Source organism: Dama dama, chromosome 29 (assembly GCF_033118175.1).
Source record: "Dama dama isolate Ldn47 chromosome 29, ASM3311817v1, whole genome shotgun sequence".
Taxonomy (NCBI): Eukaryota; Metazoa; Chordata; class Mammalia; order Artiodactyla; family Cervidae; genus Dama; species Dama dama.
The window spans coordinates 69,861,046-69,882,773 of NC_083709.1; the positions used below are offsets into that span (position 1 = coordinate 69,861,046).

At 49.7% G+C, this 21,728-nt stretch overlaps 1 protein-coding gene across 1 annotated transcript in view; it reads right to left on the reverse strand.

Moving 5' to 3' along the window:
* The window catches only part of GABBR2 (gamma-aminobutyric acid type B receptor subunit 2), a 358,625-nt gene that overhangs the window by 233,350 nt on the left and 103,547 nt on the right, over positions 1–21,728 (reverse strand). The window contains exon 2 of the mRNA XM_061132246.1: positions 4,885–5,022. Coding sequence (XP_060988229.1) covers positions 4,885–5,022 — 138 coding nt within the window. The remainder of the gene's footprint in view (positions 1–4,884; positions 5,023–21,728) is intronic.

A 21,728-nucleotide genomic window follows, 5' to 3' on the forward strand; every position in this document is an offset into this window, starting at 1 on the left:
AATGACGCTCACCATATAGTGTGACAGCCAGCAACCTGGTGTATGCCTACTCTGGGTATTAAATCTCCCTAACAGTAGGACCGGTGAGACCAGAATGTTAGGGGAAACTGGGCAGCAGGGAACTCACTACTTTGCAGCCAGGAAGCCTGCTCCATGCCCGATGCCTCCAGCAGCAAGGGCATGACGGCAGGGAAGCCCTGCTTCCCTCTCACTTCTGCCTTGCTCCTGCATCTCCCCACCCACGTCTCAGAAGCCCGGCCAAGTCTCTCAAAGAGCCACGCAGCTCGGGCGGCTAGGACTCCTCTGTCCTCCCCAGCGGCACTGCAGGCTCTCCAGTCTAAACACGCTCAGCCCTCCAACAGCCAGAACCCTCCCCTCCCCAGATGCCCCCCAAGGCTATGCCCTGGTGGGGCTCCCGCGGGGTGAGGCCCAGATCTGAGCCCGCACCCTGAGTGGGATCTGACCAGGAGGACAGGGACAGAGCCCGCACTGCCGCCCTGGACTCCATGAAGATCCTCCGCTCTAGTTGGAGGAGCTGACGCTCCCAGTGACTCACATCACGACTTAAACAATATTAGCCTCTCGATGCAGCAACCATGAATCAAGAAGCCCGGCAAAAGGCAAAAGTTAAATTTAACTGATTTTAGCACCAGGGTGAATTTTCACCCCTTTGTGGCGCAAATCTCTATTTTTGTAGCAGCAGGAAACAGAAACAACTGATTGTGCATTCCAGGCTGCCTCTGTCCAGCAAGCATTGTTCCCCCAAAGGGCAGTCAGAGCTCCTTTTCAATTACACAAATTACATGCATTTTCCCATTTGTGAAACTCGGTTTCAGAGCCCAGTTTTGAATAAGTTAAGGGACTGATCAAATCCCTTGAGCGACGACAGACTCACCCACCCAGTCCTCCATCGTCTCTTCAAACTCAGTCTCAGGGGGTGGGGGGTCCCCAGAATCCAATCCACAGCAAATGGGGCTGTGTTCTCCAAGAGCAGGGAGGCCAGAAATTCTCCAGGGCTACTCTCCATCGGGAGGGACCCACATCTTTGTTCCTACCTCCTCCTTGCCTGGCTTCTCAGGCTGAGCTCCCCCTGTGACGCAGGCCCCAGGAACTCTCCAAATTGCTGGGCACCGCCCAGTTCGAGCCCCTCGGTGTCCCTCACCCATGCACAGCTGGAGCCCTGGATCCGCCCCAGCGTCTGGCAGCAGATGCCTAGGGCAGCGGGGGATGGAGACGAGAATCGCCCTGTCGACAATGCAGAGGGACCCTGCTGAGCTGCAGGCCGAGGGTCTGCATTGTTCTCCCCAGTCCTTGGCCTGCTCACGGTCAGGTCCACGTCGTGAGAAACCCTGCCACGGAGGGTTTCAGACCCCGCGCTGATTCCCTGCAGCTAGTTCAGTGTAGCGCTCTGTGAGGACCTCCTTGGTACCGGGCAGGCCTTGTGCTGGGCACTGGTAACTAGGAGATGAAGAAAACGAGAGTCCTCTGCCCCCAAGAAGCTTACAGTCTAGCAGGAAACATCTGGATACAGGATAGACTATTCTCCACACAGTGTAATCCATTTATTAATGGAACACGCTATGTGATATGGAAGTGATGTAGAACCATGCTCTTCAATCTTTTTTTCATTATCATTCTCCTAAGAAGCCTGTATTTTTCCTAACCCCACCACACTCATGAAATTGTGATACCACAGACATACTGTTTCTGCACTGTATGTGTGAGTGCTAAGTCGTTTCAGTCTTATCCGACTCTCTGCAACACCACAGACCCGCCAGGCTCCTCTGTCCACGGGATTTTTCAGGCGAGAACACTGGAGTGGGCTGCCATTTCCTCCTCTAGAGAATCTTCCTGACCCAGGGATCGAACCTGTGTTTCCCGTGTCTCCTGCATTGCAGGCAGATTCTTGACCCACTGAGCTATCAGGGAAGCAATAAATAATACAGCCCCCACCTCATAACCCATTTCTTGTCCTGTCAGCTTCTCTAGGCCAGAGGCCCTTGTGTGCATATACCAAGGCTGCAGACCCACTAGCTGCCGAGCCGGGCGTGTGCAGCGCTGTGCTTGCTCCTGCAGCTCCTAGAGGACTCTGAGGGCAGGCAGTTCCCAGAGGGGCTGTGAGAAGGCCTGGGAGCTCCTGGATTCCTCTCTGGATGGGGATTTTCCAGGGAACTCACGTCAGGGCAAAACATCCATCTGCAGATCCTTCCATCCCTCCCAGCCTCCCTCCCTCTGACTGTTCAACAGATACCTAATAAGGTCTGTGAAGTGAGAGGCACCAGAAAACACGGGAGTAACGCAGGCCCGTTTTCTGTCCTCAAGGAATTCACAGCCCAACTAAATACGTCCCCAGAGCTGCAAAGTCCCAAGAGGGGGAAAGGCTGAGGGGCTTGGGGCGGGGTGGCCTGTGTACACGCTCTGCTAGAAATAAACAGGGGAAACGGAGGGAAAGAATTTCCAGAGCAGCTACTCTAGATAGTGCAATAGGTAAAGGCTTCCTAGAAGAGGCAGCATTTAATCTGTATCTCTGAGACGGGATTGGTCTTGGCATATAGGTCACGGGGAGAAGGGGATATTTCAGGCAGTGGGAACGGTGCTTCAGGAAAGACAAGGAAGTAGTGGGGGGATGCAAGTGGGTAACCAACTCTGGGAGCAGCAGAAGGCGGGGCGGGGTGTCAACAGCAATGAAACAAGAAACCCTTACTGCTGAGGACGCGCCAGGGCACAGTTCTAACCCCTGTTTACTAGCTTAGCCCCCACAGCGGTCCCGTGAGGTCCACCCTCTTACTGCCCTGCGCTCCACAGGGAAGGCTGAGGTTCAGAGAGGCAGCACCTGGCGCGACCAGCAGGAGGCTGGCGTGCTCCGGGGAGCTGGGGAGAGGCTGCTCAAGGACAGAGAAGGTCCCTGACTCCACTAAGGTCTCACGGCTGTCGGCAGCACCCCAGACAGGTGCCCCTGGGAAGCCAGGGGCCCTCGGCACCCTTGAGCTGCGCTGGGTCCCATCACGTGGCTAGGTTTGCACCAAAGCACTCTGAGCTGCTTTCCCGGCCTCAACCACGGTTGCATCCACCCACACTCCGCATGGCCTGCTCCGGCCACAGTGAGTGACTCACTGCTCCCCGAGCCCACGTTCCTTCCCACCTCCCGCTTTTGCCCGCCCAGTTTCCTCTGCCAGCAGCGTGCTCCTCCACGTCTCCAGCTGTCCAACGCCCTCTCCTCCCTCGCAGCCAGCTTCACGTCACCTCCCCTGAGAAGCCCTCCTGAACCCAGCGCTGGCTGAGTGGGTGGCTCTCCCTGGGGACCCCGCCCTTCCCTTGCCACAGCTCTGCTGCTGCGGCCTCCCTCCCCTCTGGGCCCCCAGCTTGGGGCTCCACCCTCAGCACCCCATACACCCAGGGCTGGACTCAGAGGGGACTTCAGTCACTGTGAACAGAAGGGAAGGGCGGGGTCCCCGGGGAGAGCCACCCACTCAGCCAGCGCTGGGGACTGGCTCCTGCCCACCCCTTCATCCTCACCCTCCCCACCCTGACTCCCCGCCCTCCACTCCCACACTGCAGCCCCAGGGTCGTCTCTGCTGTTCCCCCAGCAAGCCAGGTTCGTTCCCGTCACGGGCTATTGTGCTATTACATCCTGACGTAGAATACTCCTCATCCAACCAAGCCCGTCTCGCCCTTCAGGTCTAAGCTCCTCCGAGGGGCCTCTCCTGTCGAGGGGACAGCCACTGTTTACCCCTCAGCCTGTTTACCTCTGTTCCAGCCGTTCCCTCACCCCAATCTTATTTCAAGGGTGAAACTGCCTGAGTTTAGATCTTGGCTATATTACCTATCAGTTGTGGGTCCTTGGGCAAGTTATTTAGCTTCTGTGTGCCTCGGTCTTCTTATCATAAAATGGGTTACTCAATAGTACCGACAGCATAGAGCAGCCATAGTGAGTAAATGGGTTAATGGAAATACAGGCTCCGAACGGTGTCTGATATGTTGCAAGTCCGACATACATACTACACAAGTATCGCTTTTAGCATTATTACAACTTACTTGTTTATTTGCTTCCTGCCTGCCTCCCTCCTAGAATGTAAGCTCTGAAAGGGCAGGAACCACGCCTATCCTGTCCAACACTATATCCCCAGCGTCTACCCAAATTCCAGGCACACAGTAAGTTGTATTATATTTGTTGCATGGATGAATGGATGGTGGATGGATGGATGAAACAAAGAAATAAAACATGTGCCTGGGCCACCACTCATCCTAGGTTCTCATTTTTTATATTTCTCTCTCACATTCCAAATAAGAGTTAGCACTGGTGATTTTCACCCGCAACAGACCATATACTCATTGGTGGAACATTTGACAGTGTGTAACATTTGCCAGTGTAAAGAGTGAGTAACAGCCAAAAGCACCAGGAAAGGCTTAACCAAGGAGACAGGCAGTCTTAGCAGACCAAATAATTTCAGTGAGGGAGGGAGGTCTGGATCACCAGGTTAAGGAAATGTCTAGAGGAGGACCCTGAGGCTGAAGGTCTTGGGTGTACTTAAGGAAAGGCGGGTTGTGCATGGAGTGAGTGGCAGGGATAGAAGATGAGACTGGACAGAAGGACTAGTTTGATGTCAATGGCCCTGAAAGTCGTGCTAGGGAGTCACTGATATGTCTCAGACACCCAGCGATGGTGGCAGGGCCACCCTTTAGAGACCCACTGTGTTGGCCAGGACAGGACAGAGAATCAGGTCAGGAGGTGAGGACAGTGGGAGGCTGTGCAACCATCCAGAAAAGAGCAGGGGAGGCCTGAACCTGGCAATTTAGGAACCATGTTGGGCAAGGAACCATCCCTGAAAAAGACTAGTGGCCAATCAAATACAGCTCCCCCACCAAAGGGGGCCCAGACCTTACCTGTACCAGATTCCAGCCTTGGAGGGACTCTGCGATGATGGACGTAACAGATGGACAGACTCCTCCAAACACCATCAAGTGGTTCGGCCCGTATTTTATTGCATCGTAGAAGGCTTTCAAGCCTTTTGCATTATCACACTGGGGAACAATACAGAAAGAGAAGTCAGAATGAGAAAGAGCTTTGCCCAGGGACACTCACACAAACAGAGCTCCCTCAAGGGAACCTGGGCATCGGTTTCCTATCCCGAGGCCTCGCTTCAAGCCAGTCTTGAGCCCATACTGTGAGCACTATCAGGTGTGGTCTCAGGACCCCGCTTCCCACCTCTCCTCCCTCTGAGTGCCCTCCAAATCTAGGACCTTAGGCTCCTAGCTATCTTCCTTCAGACCACCCTGAGGAAGGGGCCCCAAACTCCTCAACCTGGGCCTCTCCCATCACGGTCATCTGTATTTTAAAAGAAGATTAAATCCACACCCATTAGGATGGCTATGATCAAAAAAGCAAAAAACGAAGTATTGGCAAGGATGTGGCGAAATTGAAATCTTGGTGCATTGCTAGTAGGGATATCAAACGGTGCAGCTCCTACAGAAAACAATACTGCAGTTCTCCAAAACAGAATTCAACAGAATTATTACAGGATCCAGCATTCTGCTTCTGGGTTTATACCCCAAAGAACTGAAAGCAGGGACTCAGAGAGATGTTTGTATACGCATGTTCACAGCAGCCGAAAAGTGTAAACAACCCAAATATTCATCAAGAGATGAATGGATGAACAAATGGTGATTTACACAAACAATGGAGTATTTTTCCGCCTTAAAAAAGGAAGGGAATTCTGACACATGCTAAAACGTGGATGAAACTTGAAGGCATTATGCTAAGTGAAATAAGCCAGACACAAATGGACAAATATAAAATTTCTCTTAGATGAGGTACCTATAATAGTCAAATTCACAAAGATAGAAAGTTACCAGGGGCTGGAGGAGGGGTAATGGGGAGATTAGTGTTTAATGAGTTTTGTTTCAGTTTGGGATGATGGAAACATTCTAGAAATGGATGGGGGAGGGTGATAGTTGCACAACAGGGTGAATATACTTGATGTCACTGACCTGTACACCTAAACATAAAGTGGCATTTTTTAATGTTATATATATTTTATCACAATAAAAAAGGAGGAGGAGCGTGAGGTGAATCTAAGTGGAAGAATTCACTCAGCAGACACTTGGCAAGCATCACCCTGTGTTCAGCCCAGGGCTGGAGGCTGAACAGAGAAACTTGGACGCAGCCCCCACCAAGGAGCTCGCGTGTGAGAGAAGAAAGCAGATCCTGGTGACCCGCTATGGAGATGAACAAGGACAGATGTCCTCGGATGTTGGGAGTCAGTCACAGCTCACCTCCCTCCTGTCCACCTCCTCCTCCCTCATCCAGTCGAGGGGCCTTCTCTCCCTGGACAGAGGGATTGGCTGTGAACGGGGTGTCTTGCTCCCCTGAGGCCCAGTTAAGCCTGTTCATCACATCACAGTCTGAGGCTTCTTTGTAAAACATAAATTAGTCCTTTTTACTCTGCTGCTTTCTGTGCACCTAAAACCCAAACTTCTATCAGAATATAATTTTCAAAAGGTTAAAAACATAATTCTCGTGAAAATCAATAGTGGGTACACATCAACCTTTTATTTAACTCATTAATAAAGGGAATTTGCTGGACAACAAGGTGGATTCAAAAGAAAATTTGAGATAGGGATTTTTTTTTTATAGGGAATGGAAAAACAAGAAATAAGACTGCTAAATTAGGTACAAAACTGGTTAATGTCCCATGGGGCAATAAAGCGACCACCTTTAGGGACAGAAAAAGAAATTATTGAAAACCAGCACATCTTACCAGTTTTAGAGAATTGTAAGATGTCTGGGCCTTAAATTTCACCCTCCTCCCCATCAGATAACCCTAAAGCAGGGCTGTTAGAAAATGCTCTACCTGGGTTATATAATAACTGTTTTATATTACTGACTATAGTTTGGTATGATATGCTTCACCCTCCTTATCATAATGGATGCAAGAAGCCACAAGATCTAGCCCTGCCTCCCACTCTGACCTGATTTCCCTCCACCCTCTCCCTTGCTCACCAAGTACAGCCTCACCAGCCTCTTTCTTGATCCTGGAAAGGAAAAGCAATTTCCCTCCTGCCTCCGGGCCTTGGCACTTGCTTTTTACTGTGACGAGAATACTGTTTGCTTGCTTCTCAGCACGGCTCACTCCTGTCATTCAAGTCTCAGCTGAGCCGTCACCTCCTCAAGGAAGTCTCCACCGTTGCCTTCCCCGAGATGGTCCCCACCCCCGTCACTCTCTAACACGCCACCCTATTTAATGCTATGCTGGAGTTCCTAAAATCGTCTGAAGTCATCTTTTCTGCTCTTGTTTTTCTGTGTATTCACTGTCCTTTAATTAAAAAGAAGCCGCCTCGAGGACAAGGCTTTCGGTCGCCGTCTCTGCTGCCGGCTCCCCAGGATCTACACAGGGGCCTCCCCAAGGACCCAGGAAGGGTCTGCGGGATGCCCGAGGGGCGCAGTGACTTCCTCCCTGCGTCCGTTGCCCCGCTTCCTACTTCCTCATATCCCGTCCGAGTGTCGTCTTCCTCTCCACTCTGTCTTCCTCCTTCCCTTCGCTGCCTCCTCCCCTCCCCTCAGGTGACGCCAAGGGGACCAGCGCGGGGTAGTATCTGCCCCTCTCTCCTCCTCTGTTTGAGAGACTCCAGGCTGAGAGCCACTGCGGGCGTCAACAGCGATGGAAACACGAGTCTAACGTGGTTCCTGGCCCCAGAGATCGCACTGGCCAGTGAGACAAGGGTACAGGTGGCCCCAGGAGGGGCGGGCAGGGCTCAGGGCGGGGGCAGAGGCACCGCAGGGGAGTGCCAGGGCGGGCTCCGGGGCTGGTGCTTAAGACCTAGGATGAGGACACAGTGCCTGGGCTAAGGCTAAAGAGCGCTCTGAACGACAGCCTAGAGAGTGTGGTCGGTACTCTGCAAAGGTTCAAGAAATGATTAAATTTGAAAATTTTAATTTAACTTAAAATTTTGTAGCTACCTGGCTTCCTAGGTGGCACTAGTGGGAAAGAACCTGCCTGCCAATGCAGAAGACTTAAGAGATGCGGGTTCGATCCCTGGGCAGGAAGATCCCCTGGAGGAGAGCATGGCAACCCACTCCAGTATTCTTGCCTGGAGAGTCCCATGGACAGAGGAGCCTGACGGGCTACAGGCCATAAGGTCGCAAAGAGATGGCCACGACTGAAGTGACTTAGCAGGCATAAAAATTAGCCAAGCTAGTTTTTCTTTTTGCCAAGAAAGAGAGAAGGAGAGAAAGATGGGAAGGAAGGAGGGAGTTCAGAAGGAAGAAAGATGAAATTCTTGTTGTTTCTTGGGGCCCTCTATTAATTGTTCCTGTTCCTTGATTGAAAGCAAAACTTCCTTCGTGGGTGGAGCACAAGCAGATATAACAGAGCAGTTCATGCTTTAATTGTTTCTAACGTGATTTACTGAATCATTTTCCATTTTAATACATTCCTGTAATGACTTTAGCTTGCTTTCTAATCTGTACTAATGACCATGATGATACAGTACCATAAGATTTATAATCAAAGCTGCATTAAAATAATATTAGCAACAATGAACTTATTAATACCTGTTTGTTCAGCGAACATTTCCCCAGTACCAGTCCCTGCAAGACTCTTCATTAATAATGATTTCCTGCCTTCTCACAAACAGATATCTTCTGAATATGTCAACTCAAAAATCTGAGCATATTTGGACATGGGTATTCGAGCTGCAGAAGTTTATCTGAGTCAGTTTTCACCAGACTGTGTGGAGGGCAGAATTCTGGCTCCCATGACATCCATGGTCTTACTCTCAGGAATATGTTATGTTTTGTGGCAAATGGGACTTTGAAGATGTGATTAAGGTTACTGATCAGCTGACCCTAAAGTGTTACCCAGGTGGCCCAGTGTATTCACACAAGCCCTGAAAAGCAGAGATGTTTTTTGGTTGGCAGCAGAGGGGTAATCAGAGATTCAAAGCATGAGATGTACTTGACGTGCCATTGTTGGCTTGAAGTTGAATTCTGCCAATAACCTGAATAGTCGGGCCTCCAGAACCCAGCCCCGCTAACACCTTGATTTTGGCCTTGGGAAGCTCTGAGCAGAGGGTTCAGCAGGGTCATGCAGGCCTGGATTTATGGCCATGGACTGTGAGACAATGTGTGGTTGTGGTGTTTTAATTTGTGGACATTTGTTGCAGCATCAATAGAAAACTAATGTAAAATGAGAAAAATAAGAATAATATAGCAAGATTTTCCTTAATGTTAAATGTACTCCATTTAGACAACTATCCTTAGTTTAAAGATCCTTTGTGGTTTGTATGGTGTTGAAACATTTTTCTGTTATAAAATTGCAGATAGTAGCAGGATTTTGTTCTTAATTTCCTAACGTGGCAAAATAACACATTAACACATTTTCTAACCTATGTACACTTCTGTTCCATGCTCCCCTGGGACCCAGTCTCTTTAGCCTTTACTGGAGTGTAAGATCCAAATGTGGGGGCATTGCCAACCCAGCACCCTCATTTTCAGATACAGACAATGAGGACTAGAGAGGTGAAGAGACTTGTCCACTGTCCTTTCAGGATTAGGGGAGATATTTCGGGATCCCCAGTTCAGAGTTTTCTCAATAAACTAGAGAACTCAGCTCAAGGGGTGGAGGGAAGGGAAGTCAGCAGTGTTCTGGAAAGGACCATTCCCCTCAGGGCAGTGCTGGGAGCCCAGGCCTCTTCCAGATCAGCACACTTGACCTGAGGCAGGAGAAATAATCTACCGGACACCAAGGAAGAAAGAAAAGGAGAGAAAGATGGGAAGGAAGGAAGAAGGGCGCTTCTCCGGCTCCCCCGAGAGAGCACGTCCACAGTGAGGAACAATGTAAAATTCACATGCGTCTACCTGTCCCATTTGAGATGCTACTGTCCCTCCCCCTCACTTCTAATATTGTCTCTTCCGAGCTGACATGGTCAGTGTCCCCAGTAGATGGGCTCTCCAGTTGACCAAAGCTGAGTCTCTGTGGCTGGACCAGCTTGGAGGTTTTCACATTCAGTCCATCAGGGGCCTATGACCCAGCTGAGATGTTTGGGGGCCACAGTGAGAGGGGCTCTGGGAGCCTCGCTCTGACTTCAACCAGCAGTTCTCCATTATCTGTTCTATACACAGCATCAAGGGGCTATATAATACTTACAGTGGAAAAGAGGATTTCATGGAGAGCTGCAAAAAGAGGGCTGAAAACCCCAGAGGAGATGCCCCCAGAGGTCCCTGCCCGTGTATGGCTTTTGTCTCTGGCTCAGGGAAGCGCGGCGGGAGCCCTGCAGGCGAGCCTGGGCACACATGACAAGCCTCTCACCGAAAGTTCACCCACTGCACATCAGTTTGCCCGACGATCAATTCTCCAAACCACGGGGGGATTTCTCTAAACTTGAGTTTCTCAAGGGATTCCTTGCAGATACTTCACATGGCTATTTCACAAGGATTGTCCTTGAGGCGCAAGTGAAAGTCAGTTTCAACTGTATTTCATATTTCAGCTCTTCCTAAATGCTGTACTTGGAGACGTTCCCCTAATGCCTGTTTATTACTGTCCTCTTCTTGTGGGGTCCAGACCTCCCCCTCCAAGAGCCAGGAAAACGCTGAAGCTTTTCTATTCCCCACTTAAGGTGTCTGTCAGATGGCTTTTAGTGAGCTGGTCACTGGGCAAAACCATCATTCTGAGAAATTATTTATGACATGTTGTCTTTGAGCGATCTGGCTTTTGAAGAATTGCCCTCAGAGCCCCTGTAAGGGGGTTCTTGTGTCCTCTAAGAAAGCTACAGACTTTATCATGTTCTCTTACTTTCCCCTCCTCCCCCACTAGGAAGCTCTCCCCTCGCCCTTACCCTCCCCCACTTCCCCATCACTCCCCTTTGCAGGGTATTCTGACAGCCAGCACAGCCACACCTGACCCGCAGGCACGGAGCTAAATGCACCAGACTTCACGTTCTCCTGCAAGAGTTTAAGGCTAAATGACCAGCTACAGCCTCTGATCTGCAGTCCTGCCACTTGGACGCGGGCTCCGGCACACGGGAGGTCCTCATGCTCACCCCGCTCCCTCCCTCCCTTCTCTTCACCAGTATTTCCACCCCCTTGCCTTCCATTGACTTCACATTTCCAGTAGCTCATGGTCACTCCCTCCAAACTCCCTTCCCGTTTCACTTCCAAAGGGTTCTCCTCCCCTGCCAAGATGGACTTGTCACAGAGAAATCATAATGGACACATACAAGCTCTTAAAATTCAGCACCTATAAATGGGAATAGATCCAAAAGCCATGAAAATCAATTTTTTTTTTAATGAAAAAGTAGAACTCTAGAATAAAATCCATTTTCATTTAAATCTCATTTTTAAAGAATTAAAAATACTTTTTTGACTGAAAAATTTCAAAGGAAATGTAGCTGAGAGTTAAAATGTAGAAACGCCAAGAAAATGTCAGAGTTAATAACGACCAATTTGAGACGGGGGATTACTCTGCACAGAATTTCAGAGTTGAAGGAGAATGTAAAAGCTAATGTGTCCAGCTCGTGCCCCCCGGTACAAAGTCGTCCTCTGGGCATCCTGCTCCTGGAGTGGTCAGCATCTGCTTACATCCCCCCAGGACCACGGGCTCACTGCCTCACCAGGGAGCTACTTTGCCTTAGGGCAGCTCCTCTTCTTAGAAGTTCCTATGCTAGTCTTGAGATCACCCTGCTTTTGCATCCCCCATTCTAGAGCAAAGGTCTGCAAATTTTCCTGTAAGTGGCCAGGTAATTTTTAGGCTCTGTGGGCTACACGGCCTCCGTTGCAACTTCTCAACCCTTTGGAGCAGGAAAGCAGCCGCAGACAATATATAAATGAATGAACACAGGTGCAATCCCATAAATTTTTATTTACAAAACAGGGAGCAGGTGGATTTGGACCACTGACTGCAGTTTGCCTACCCCTGCTCTAGAATCTTACAGAACATGTGCAGTCCTCCACCCCCACAAGAGCCCTACAGATACGTAAACTCAGCCAGCTTGCCTCCAGGAGATGCTTTCAGGCCAAATGACAGTAAGCTCTTCTCCCATCCAAGTAATAGCCAGGTCTGACCCTGCTTAGCTTCCAAGATCAGACAAGATCAGGTATGTTCGGGGCAGTATGGCTGTAGACCCCTTAGCTCTTCTAAACATCTCTGAATGATATGGTTTCTTATCCTTGTCATCTATGGACACCCTCAGGAATGCCTTCAGAGGACAGATATTTCTAGGGAAGCACCCCAAAGACCTGCATCTGCCCTGCAGAGGAAAGCAACACGAGCTAATGTGTATCGTGCACTCGCTCTGCATCAAGCATGGTGATAAGAACGTCACATAAATCATCCTACCTGTTCCTCACAGTATTATGTAAGGTAGGTACTATTATTATTTCCATCTCACGGAGAAGGAAATGGAGGCTCAGAGGATTTAAAAATTTGCCCCAGGTCCTAAATGGTAAGAATTCCATCTCTAGCCAGTGTCATTTCAGAGCACCGTTTTATTTTAAATAATAATTTATTATGAAATATTTCACTCCTAGGAAAGAATATATATACACATATAACTTATACACAGGATGGAAAATAGTGATGTGAACACACAGTATGCCCAACACCCAGCTTATGCTGAAGCCCCTGGCGCCTACCCTGCCCGTGTTCGTCCTCGCAAGAAGAACCCTTAGCTGAATTTTGTGTTTATCCTTCCTTGCTTTTCTTTGTTATCACATGCATGTTTCCCAGACACTGTATTATTTAATTTCACTTTGTTTTAAGTCTATATGTAAATGGAATCATGCCTGAAACATGCTTTTATAGCTTCACATCATGTTTGTGAGATTTCTACTGTTGAATGAAGCTGAAGTTCATTCATTTTGACAGGTATTCCGTTGTGTGAACGTGCCATGGTTTATTTGTTAATTCCCTTGTTGATGGATACTTGGGTGGTTTCCAGTGCTTTATTTAGTTGCTGTTGTAAACAAGACGGCTAAACATTTCTGTATGTGTCTCCTGCCACACATATGTAGAGCTTCTCTCGGGTATAAACCCAGAAATGGACTTGTTTGTTCATAGTATTTCCCACATTTTGTCAATGTGATTTTATCCGTTTACACTTCCACCGGCAGTATTTGAGATATCTCATTACTCCACATCCTCACTGACTTTAGTTTTTGCCAGTCTTGCGGGTATTTGATATGTCACTTCAATGTGTCTGTTCCTGATCATTGAAGAGGATAAGTCACTTTTTCGTACGTTTGTGTTTCTACTTCCTCTTTCGGACCGGTGGCTTTGCCTGCTTTTCTGTTGGATGTGTGTCTTTTCCTGACTGATTTGATTACAGGACGCCTAGCCACAACTGCTAAAACAAATGAAATGGTGACCTCCCACATTCTGGGCACAGATTTCTATTAATGCAGCCTCAGGCCACAGTCCCCATTTCACACAGCGTTTCCTATCAGTGAAAATCACAAAATCAGCATGTGTAATCTTGGTAAGAAAACACCTATGAACCGTTCTTAGAAAGAAAAAAAAAAGGAAGGAAGGAAGGAAGAAAGGAACTACTTGATGTTAAAAATCCAGCCACCCACAAAAAGAATCAAAGTATAGATCTCAGGAAAGGAGGGCTTGTGATAAAAAGGAGTGACTGTGAGAGATGGACGGTTTAACATGAAACAATGTGAAGATAATAATGTAACATCAAATTCAGAATGTGGAGGAGGGAAACGGAGTGGTGAGACTGCGAAGCTCCTCTCCTTCCATGTAAGGACTTTAACGGGTACCACCTAAGGCAGAAAACTCCCGTTTAAAAGCCAGGACTCTAACCTCACTGCTCCTCATCATCTTTTTTATTACCCTCATATATTTTAAAAACAAATAATTTCTAGAGTGAAGAAAAATTGTTTAATGTTGAGCAATTTCTTCTGCTTTACGCTTCCTTATTTTCTTCTGTTACATTCATATGAATAAAATTTAACAGTAACTTCACATAACATGTAATAATGATCTTTTTATAAAAGTGTTCCTGTCCATCTTTTCTGCTCATAACATCTGCCTAGAGAGATGTCTGGACTAAAAGTCATCTCAAGTTAAAGATGGTGAGATTTTGAGTGAGTTTTTAAAAATTCTCCTCTTTGTACTCACTTGTTATGCTTGAATTTTTAAAGCACATATTATTTTTATAGACAGAAACTCATTTTTAAATTGGTAGGCTTTTCACACTCCAAGATGCTTTATCAATCATTTGAGTTCATCTCTTCCTGTTCTTTTGTGATTGACTTTCTGAGCCAAAGCACAGGACTTAACATTTATTATGGTTAAACCATGTTTAAAAATTAGTCCAGCACCATGGCCAACTGGAATCCAAAACCCTGTATTATTTTTTTCATTGAAATTAATTCATTCAAACATTTCCTGAGCATCCACTAAGTGCCAAGAGAAGCAAGTAAGTCCCCGCGACACTTAATTCCTTGAATAGAGTAGTTACTCAAGAAGCATTTACTGACGCATTAAATCTGGAAATAAGAATGGCAATAATAGCACAGCAATCTCTATAAAGCATTTTTGTTCCAGACACGACTATAATTTTTTAATATTTATTAACTCAATCCTCCCCAGCAACACTGTGAAGCATGTCCTGTTAATATCCGTATTTTAATAGGTGGAGAAACGGAGGGGCAGAGGGGTGAGTAATTTGTCCAAAGCTTGACACAGTGAGCAGGAAGCAGAGCTGGGATTCGGTCCCGCCGGACGCTCAGCCACAGTCCACTCCCCAGTTCCCCTTGCAACTGGGCGTGACCGCTGAGTTCTGGGCAGTGGGAGGCGAGCAAGGGTGATGGGTACTATGCCCGGGATCGGCCTAGAGCGCCTTCCCACGGGGGCGCTGTGCTCGCCTCCCATCTACAGTGTGAGTGGGGAAGCCACCAAGGACCCAGACCTCCCTAAGCCCAAATCCTCATGCCCACCGTGGAAGGCTACTAAAGCTGCCACAGAAGGATCACAGGGCGGGCAGCCTCCCAAGGGGACGGGCTCCGGGGACAGCGCCTGCAGCACGCGACTCACTCTTCGCAGGCGACCCCAGCCCCCAGCAGCCCAACAGACGCTCACCATCGTTTCTGGTCGGCACAAGACTCAGCTCTGGGCAATCGTGAGCCCCTCTGGTCTGGCTGAGACTTCCTCAGAGCTGCACCGCTGCCTGAGTCTCCTTCTACCCACCTCTCCTTCCTCCCCCTTCTCCTTTCAGAGGCGCAGACCTGCCCACACACTGAAGGCTTGCTTGGCCTGCCCCTGCTCTCGCCCTCTTTCTTTCACAAGCGTTTCTCCCAAAGCACCTCTAACTCTGGGCGTCTGCTTCCCAGAGGACCCAACCAACATGCCCTCTGACCTGCACTTGACTATGACATGAGCAAGAAATCACCTTACTACATTAACCGATGGAATCCAGGGGTGTTTGTTACTGCAGCTAGACTGCATTGACCAGTAACATTCTTAACCACCTGCTAGAAGAAGGATGAAATGCAAGGAAATCAACACACCTGGGAAATTATTACAGCAAGGTGGGAAGAATTTGGAGACCAGAAAAAGATCAGGGGAAAAGGTAGAAAGAAATTACGCTGTGCAGTTAAAATCTGTGCACTATCATTCAGGACACTGACGTCAAACCAAAATTCCAGGGACGTGACCAGATATGACTCAGATTTGCTGCGCTGGGAGGTCTTCATCCCCTCTGCCCCTCCTGTGCCCACAAAGGGCCTGGCTCCAGACAGGTGTTTAGTATGTACTGGCTGGACAAAATTACTGTTGCATGGCGGATACAAGACCTGCTGGTGGATACAGCCTGAAATATAAGTAACCATAGCCGTAGCTCTGTCCCAAAGAGCTTATTAACTCCAGCCATCTTGAGTTTTTCACACTCCTTCCCCAGGGTGATGGACAGACCATCTGCTTCTATAAGTCTCCAGAGAGCCAGACTGTCCATCTTGGATACTGAGAAAAACTGGCATTTCTGTATTCTCCCTGAAGCTGTCACTCAGAATTCCTGGCTGGCTGCAGACTGTGTTATTTGAGAACGATGGAGTCGCAGCACACATCTCTCCTCTGCACTGGGAAAGCCAATTACCCAATTTACAAAACATTTTTCAAAGACTGGAAGATACCAGTTCTGTTTTCTAATTAGCTGTCAATAAGTACCCCCACATACCCCCGCAAACGCAGGTGTGACATTTTAAAAAGTCAGGGTCAAGAACACAAGGCGCACACGGGCTGCTTGTCGGGAGGGTTGGGGGTGCTCCCGATGCAGGCGTGCACAAACATCACGCGTTGTCAGCCCGTGCCCTGGGGGTGGGGACCTGGCCACCTGCTGAGGAGGGCCCACACTCCAGTTCTGTGCCGCCAAGCCTTCTCCACGCCTTTCCAGCCCACATGCGCCTCTGCAGCCTGCCAACTGCTCCGGTATTTGCTGAGGGCCTGGGCTAGGTACAGGTAAGACATGGCCCCTGTCCTCAGGGGACTGATGACCTAGAGGAGGTACCGGAATAACTTCACAGAATGTGGGAGGAGGTGCAGTGGAGGTTCAGAACCCTCACTCGTTCCATCCACACTCACGGGATGATGATTTAGAGCTGGCCCCTGTGACAGGTGATGGGGACACAAGGAAAGGTTACATGCAGTCTTGGCCGTGATGGAGCTCTCACTTCCGTGGGGAGAGAAGGCTGAGACAAAAGGCCACCACACGAGGCAGGATGGGAGCGGAAACTATGGTAGAGACACAAGCCATGCAAAAAGGTGGGGATGGTCGAATCACACTGAGATAGCCACCCGGACTTCGTGGAGGAGGTGGCATTTGAGCCTTGGACGATGAGGAAGAGAGTGAGGTGGTGGGAGGGCACCCGGGGCCAAGATGTCACCGTGAGTGAAGTCTCAGAGTCGGGAATGCGCACAGAAGTGAGTGCTCCCTTCTGGGGCGGGAGTGCAGGGTGGAGAGGGGAGGTGGCCGGGGGCATGTGGGTCAGACGCATGGTGGGGGGTGGGGGTCGTCCGGCTGGTCCCTGGGGAACCGTGAACATCCGGCAGGGAGCGCTCTCTTGTCCAGGCAGCGGAGTCACTGCGGAACTTTAAACAGGGGAATGCCAGGATGGAGGCTCTGCTGCCGGCAGATGACTCTGGCAGCTGGGGTAGAGGAGGAAGGACTGGCGGGGAAGAAGGTGACCAGCTGGCAGGTGGGAGCAACGGCCCAGGTGTGAGCCTTGATGAGCAACCTGGCCCCACACTCTGGACAGGACATGGGTCCACAGTGGGGTTCACCTCCCAGAGGCCCGTTAACTAAGGGGATTGGAGGCTTGGGTTTGACCAGTACATGATGTCAATGGGACTCGGTCCAATGGGCCACCTCAATCGCCTCCTTAATGGGAGGTCAGTAATGGGGAAGACCAGTGAGGAAAGACACCAAAGAGAGAATAAAGCCAGCTATGTCAGGCACAGGATGAGGGCTTGATGAGGGCCCTAGGCCCCTGTGTGACCACCTCTTCACCTGGGCATCACTTATAAAACAAGAAGGTTGAGTGAATGGGTTTATCAGTCAGGAGAGGCTAGGCTCTGCTGTAGCAACAAATACCCCCAAATCTCAATGGAGCATCCCAGGAAAAAGTTGGTTTCTCTCTTAGCAAGGGGGAGCTTGACACACCCTAGTCACTCAGGGGCCCAAGTTTATGGAACAACGGCCATCGTCAATGCTGCTTGCTGCCAAGAGAGAAGGAAAAAGAAAACTTTGGAGAGAGTCAATCAATAATTAAATGGAACTCACTGGCCAGACTTGGCCCCATCCAAGTACAAGGAACATGAGGCACAGCTTGGCCAGCAGAGGAGGGGAACTAGCTGTTAGGGAACTACAAGCAGCCGCCACAGGCGATCTCTCAGATTCCTCCCTGCCCTAACTGTCTGCGTTTTGGTTTATGCATCAGATCTTCATTCAATGTATACATATCAAGCTAACATTTCTTTTGCACTGACCTACGTGTTGGGCACTATGCTAGATTCTGCACATCCATTATCTCCTTTTCTTTTTATAATGTATCTCGTTGAATATTTGCGATGCCTCTGTGAGCTGGATACCATTTCAGACATACCCTGCTTTATTGAGTTTTGATTTATTGTGCTTTGCAGATGTTGTTTTTGTTTTTAAACAAATTGAAAGTTTGTGGCAACTCTGTGTTGAGAAAGTCTATCAGTGCTATTTTTCCAACAACATTTGCTCACATCATGTTTCTGCGCCACATTCTGATAATTCTCATGATATTTCAAACCCTCTACCAGCAAAAAGATTTGACCCACTGAAAGCTCAGATGAGGGTTAGCATTTTTTAGCAACAAAGTATATTTAAATTAAGATATGTACATGATTTTTTAGACACAAGGCTACTACACACTTAATAGACTCTGGTATAGTGTAAAGATGACTTTTATACACACTGGGAAACAAAAAAATTTGTGTGATTTGCTTTATTGTGACATTTGCTTTATTGTGGTGTCCTCAAACCAAATATACAATATCTCTAAGGTTTGCCTGTATTGTCCCCAGTTAACAGAGGTGAAAACAGAGGTTCTGGGAGCTTAACTGACAAGCTCAAGGTCACACTACTAGTAAATCATGAAGCCAAAACTCAAATCCAGAGAATCACACTCTAAACCCTAACTCTCATCTCTTACAACCTGAGCTGTCCAGAGATGGGGTAAAATGTCTCATGAAGCACTGGGCTGCCTGTCACTGTGGACGTGATGACAGAGGCCTGCAGAAGGACATTGAAGAAAAGGTAATTTCACTGAGTAAAGGAATAGATCCAGTCCTGAATTTTTAAGAGGAGAGGCGAGGACACAGGAAAAGTGGCGGTAAGTCTTGGGAACAACAAGTGGCATTCAGAGTCGGAGCACTCTATAGATGAAGAAAAAACGGAGAGGTGGAATTGGAGAGGGAGGTTGGGGTAGCCATGGTGGGCCTTGAGCCAGACTCTGGGGAGTTTTTGTTTTGGTTTGGTTGTTTAATGATTTTAACCATTTTTCAAGTGACAACTCAGTGGCATTAAGTGCACTCTCTCTGTTGTATAACCAGAACCACTATCTATCTCCAGAACTTCTTCACCCTCCCAAACAGAAAAACTGCACTTATGAAACCCCAGGGAGTTCTTAAAAGGGCCTAAAACTTGACAATGACATCTTCAGAGCTGAGATGGTGATGACACCCTCAGGGGGACAGGACAACCCTGGCTACCATTTGAAGGCCATTATTGGAGGGAAGAGAGGCTGGACAAGGGGGTGGTGATGAAGCCAGCACAGGGGTCCAGGTGAAAAAGGCAGGAACCAAAGGCAAGGCAGCCAGAGGGGCAGAGAGGCAGGTGGTCAGATTTGGAATTACCGGAAGGGAAACCGCAGAGGAAGAGGGGAGTCCTAGTTTCCCCCAGGGACCCTGAGAGTCCTGGGCCACCAAACACTGGGGCAGAGGAGCGAGGAAGGGGTCACCACTGAGTCTTGCGCTGGACTGGACCCAGGGGAGCCACTGGCTGGCTGCGGGCTCCACCATCTTTCCCAGGGGAGGCACATCCCCAGACTGGACAGTCCTTCCTGTCACAAGGGCCAGCGCTGTCCCTGGGGCTCCGCAGAGGTCTGCAGCCTGACACGGACCCTGATTACACTCAGACACTCACCAGGTGCCTGAAAGGAAATGAAGGGTGACGGCAGGAAGGGTGGGCGTGTTGGCCCCCTGTCGCGGGTGGCCGCACTCATTCCTCAAAGCAGCCCGCCCATGTCAGCAGCAGCTCAGCTGGAGTTAATTACCTGCCTCTCTCGTCCTCCAGCTGGGGACACGGAGGTCACTCCCCCGCCTGATGGATGAGGGATGGTCTCTGTCACATATCGTCACAGCCTGGGGACCCTACTCAAGGGAGCTTCCAATCCCTCAGCCTGGCCACAAATCCTTCCCCCTCTCTGCCTCGTGGGCTCCTGCGAGCACCTGACTTCAGAAACCTTTCTGAGAAGCAACTTTCCCGACAGCCCACCACTCGGGCCTGCTCCCCCAGCCCCCAGCCCCACCTCCGCCTGACCGCTGGCACAGGCTGCCCTCACTTGGAGGCTGACTCCGGGGGGCCGTGCCTCCGAGCAACCACGGCCCTCGGCCATCCCAACACCCTGTTCTCAGGCCCCACCTCCTCCAAGCCTAAAGTCCTGAAGCACCTGTCCAGGTCTCCATCCCCAGAACGCAGTGCCGCTCCCCGCCCCCACGGCTGGGCTTCTGCTAAACGGTCCCCAAGCCCATCACAGCACTGCCCACCCAGGCGGCGCTGCTCGGGGCGCTGCTCGGGGCCGCCGCGGACCCCGAGGGACAGGAAGCACCACCAGCTGAGAGAGCGGCAGAGTGGCGTCACTTGAAGTCTAGTTAGAGAGACAGACCCCAAAACAGATGCCTCTGAGTGCTGGGAGGGCAGCAGGGGGGCTCCAGGAGGAGGCCGCCTGGCGAGGGCGGGGGCTCCTGTGGCTCGGGGGGCAGCCGAGTGCAGTGCACGTCAGAGGACGACCCACTCTGAGGGAGCCCCTTCACAGGACCCCTTGCCTGGGGGGCTGGCAAAGCTCCAAGAGCAGCAACCTTGGGAAGGCCAAGCGGAGGTGCAGACCCTCAGAGGGCAACCTGGCCCAATCCTCACCTCTCTGCACCTCTCTTCTTTGTAAAACAGGGAAGCGATGCTGGGACGGCCTAACCCTAGGGCCCTTCCAGGGCTAAGCAGGGCAAAAGCCTGAGAGCCCTTGGACAGCCGTCAGCGCTGCGCTGACGCAGTCTGACGCACGAGGCATTTGCTGAGCACCTTCCAGGAACCAAGCTCTGTGCCAGGCGCTGGGCGAGCAGAGGAAGCCAGTTAGAGCACATCCTCAGTGAGTTCACCGGTTAGGGGAGACGAGAGAGGAGCCAGGGAGTACGGGCTGGAAGCGCACACCATGGAAGGGACAGCAGACAGTGTGGGGCCCGGAGGCCACTGAGCCTGCACCAGCAATCAAGGTAGGCTTCCTGCAGGAGGAGGCACGTGTGCTGAGCCTCTGTACCTAAGAATAAATTAGCTAGACAGAGAGGGTAGAAGAGAGTGGCCTACAGTGACAGGAACATTCATTCACTCGTTCTACAAGAATTTTTTTTTTACCTTTTTTAAAAAAAATTTTTATTTATTTTCATTGGAGCCTAATTACTTTACAACATTGTAGTGGTTTTTGCCATACACTGACATGATCAGCCATGGGTGTACATGTGTCCCCCATCCTGAGCCCCCCACCCACCTCCCTCCCCATCCCATCCCTCGGGGTTGCCCAGTGCACCGGCTCTGAGTGCCCTGTTTCACGCATCGAACCTGGACTGGTGATCTATTTCACATATGGTCATATACATGTTTCAGTGCTATTCTCTCAAATCATCCCACCCTCGCCTTCTCCCACAGAGTCCAAAATTCTGTTCTGTACATCCATGTCTCTTTTTCTGTCTTACATATAGGGTCATCGTTACCATCTTTCTAAATTCCATATATATGCGTTAGTATACTGTATTGGTATTTATCCTTCTGGCTTACTTCACTCTGTATAATGGGCTCCAGTTTCATCCATCTCATTAGAACTGATTCAAATGAATTCTTTTTAACGGCTGAGTAATATTCCATGGTGTATATGTCACAGCTTCCTTATCCATTCGTCTGCTGATGGGCATCTAGGTTGCTTCCATGTCCTG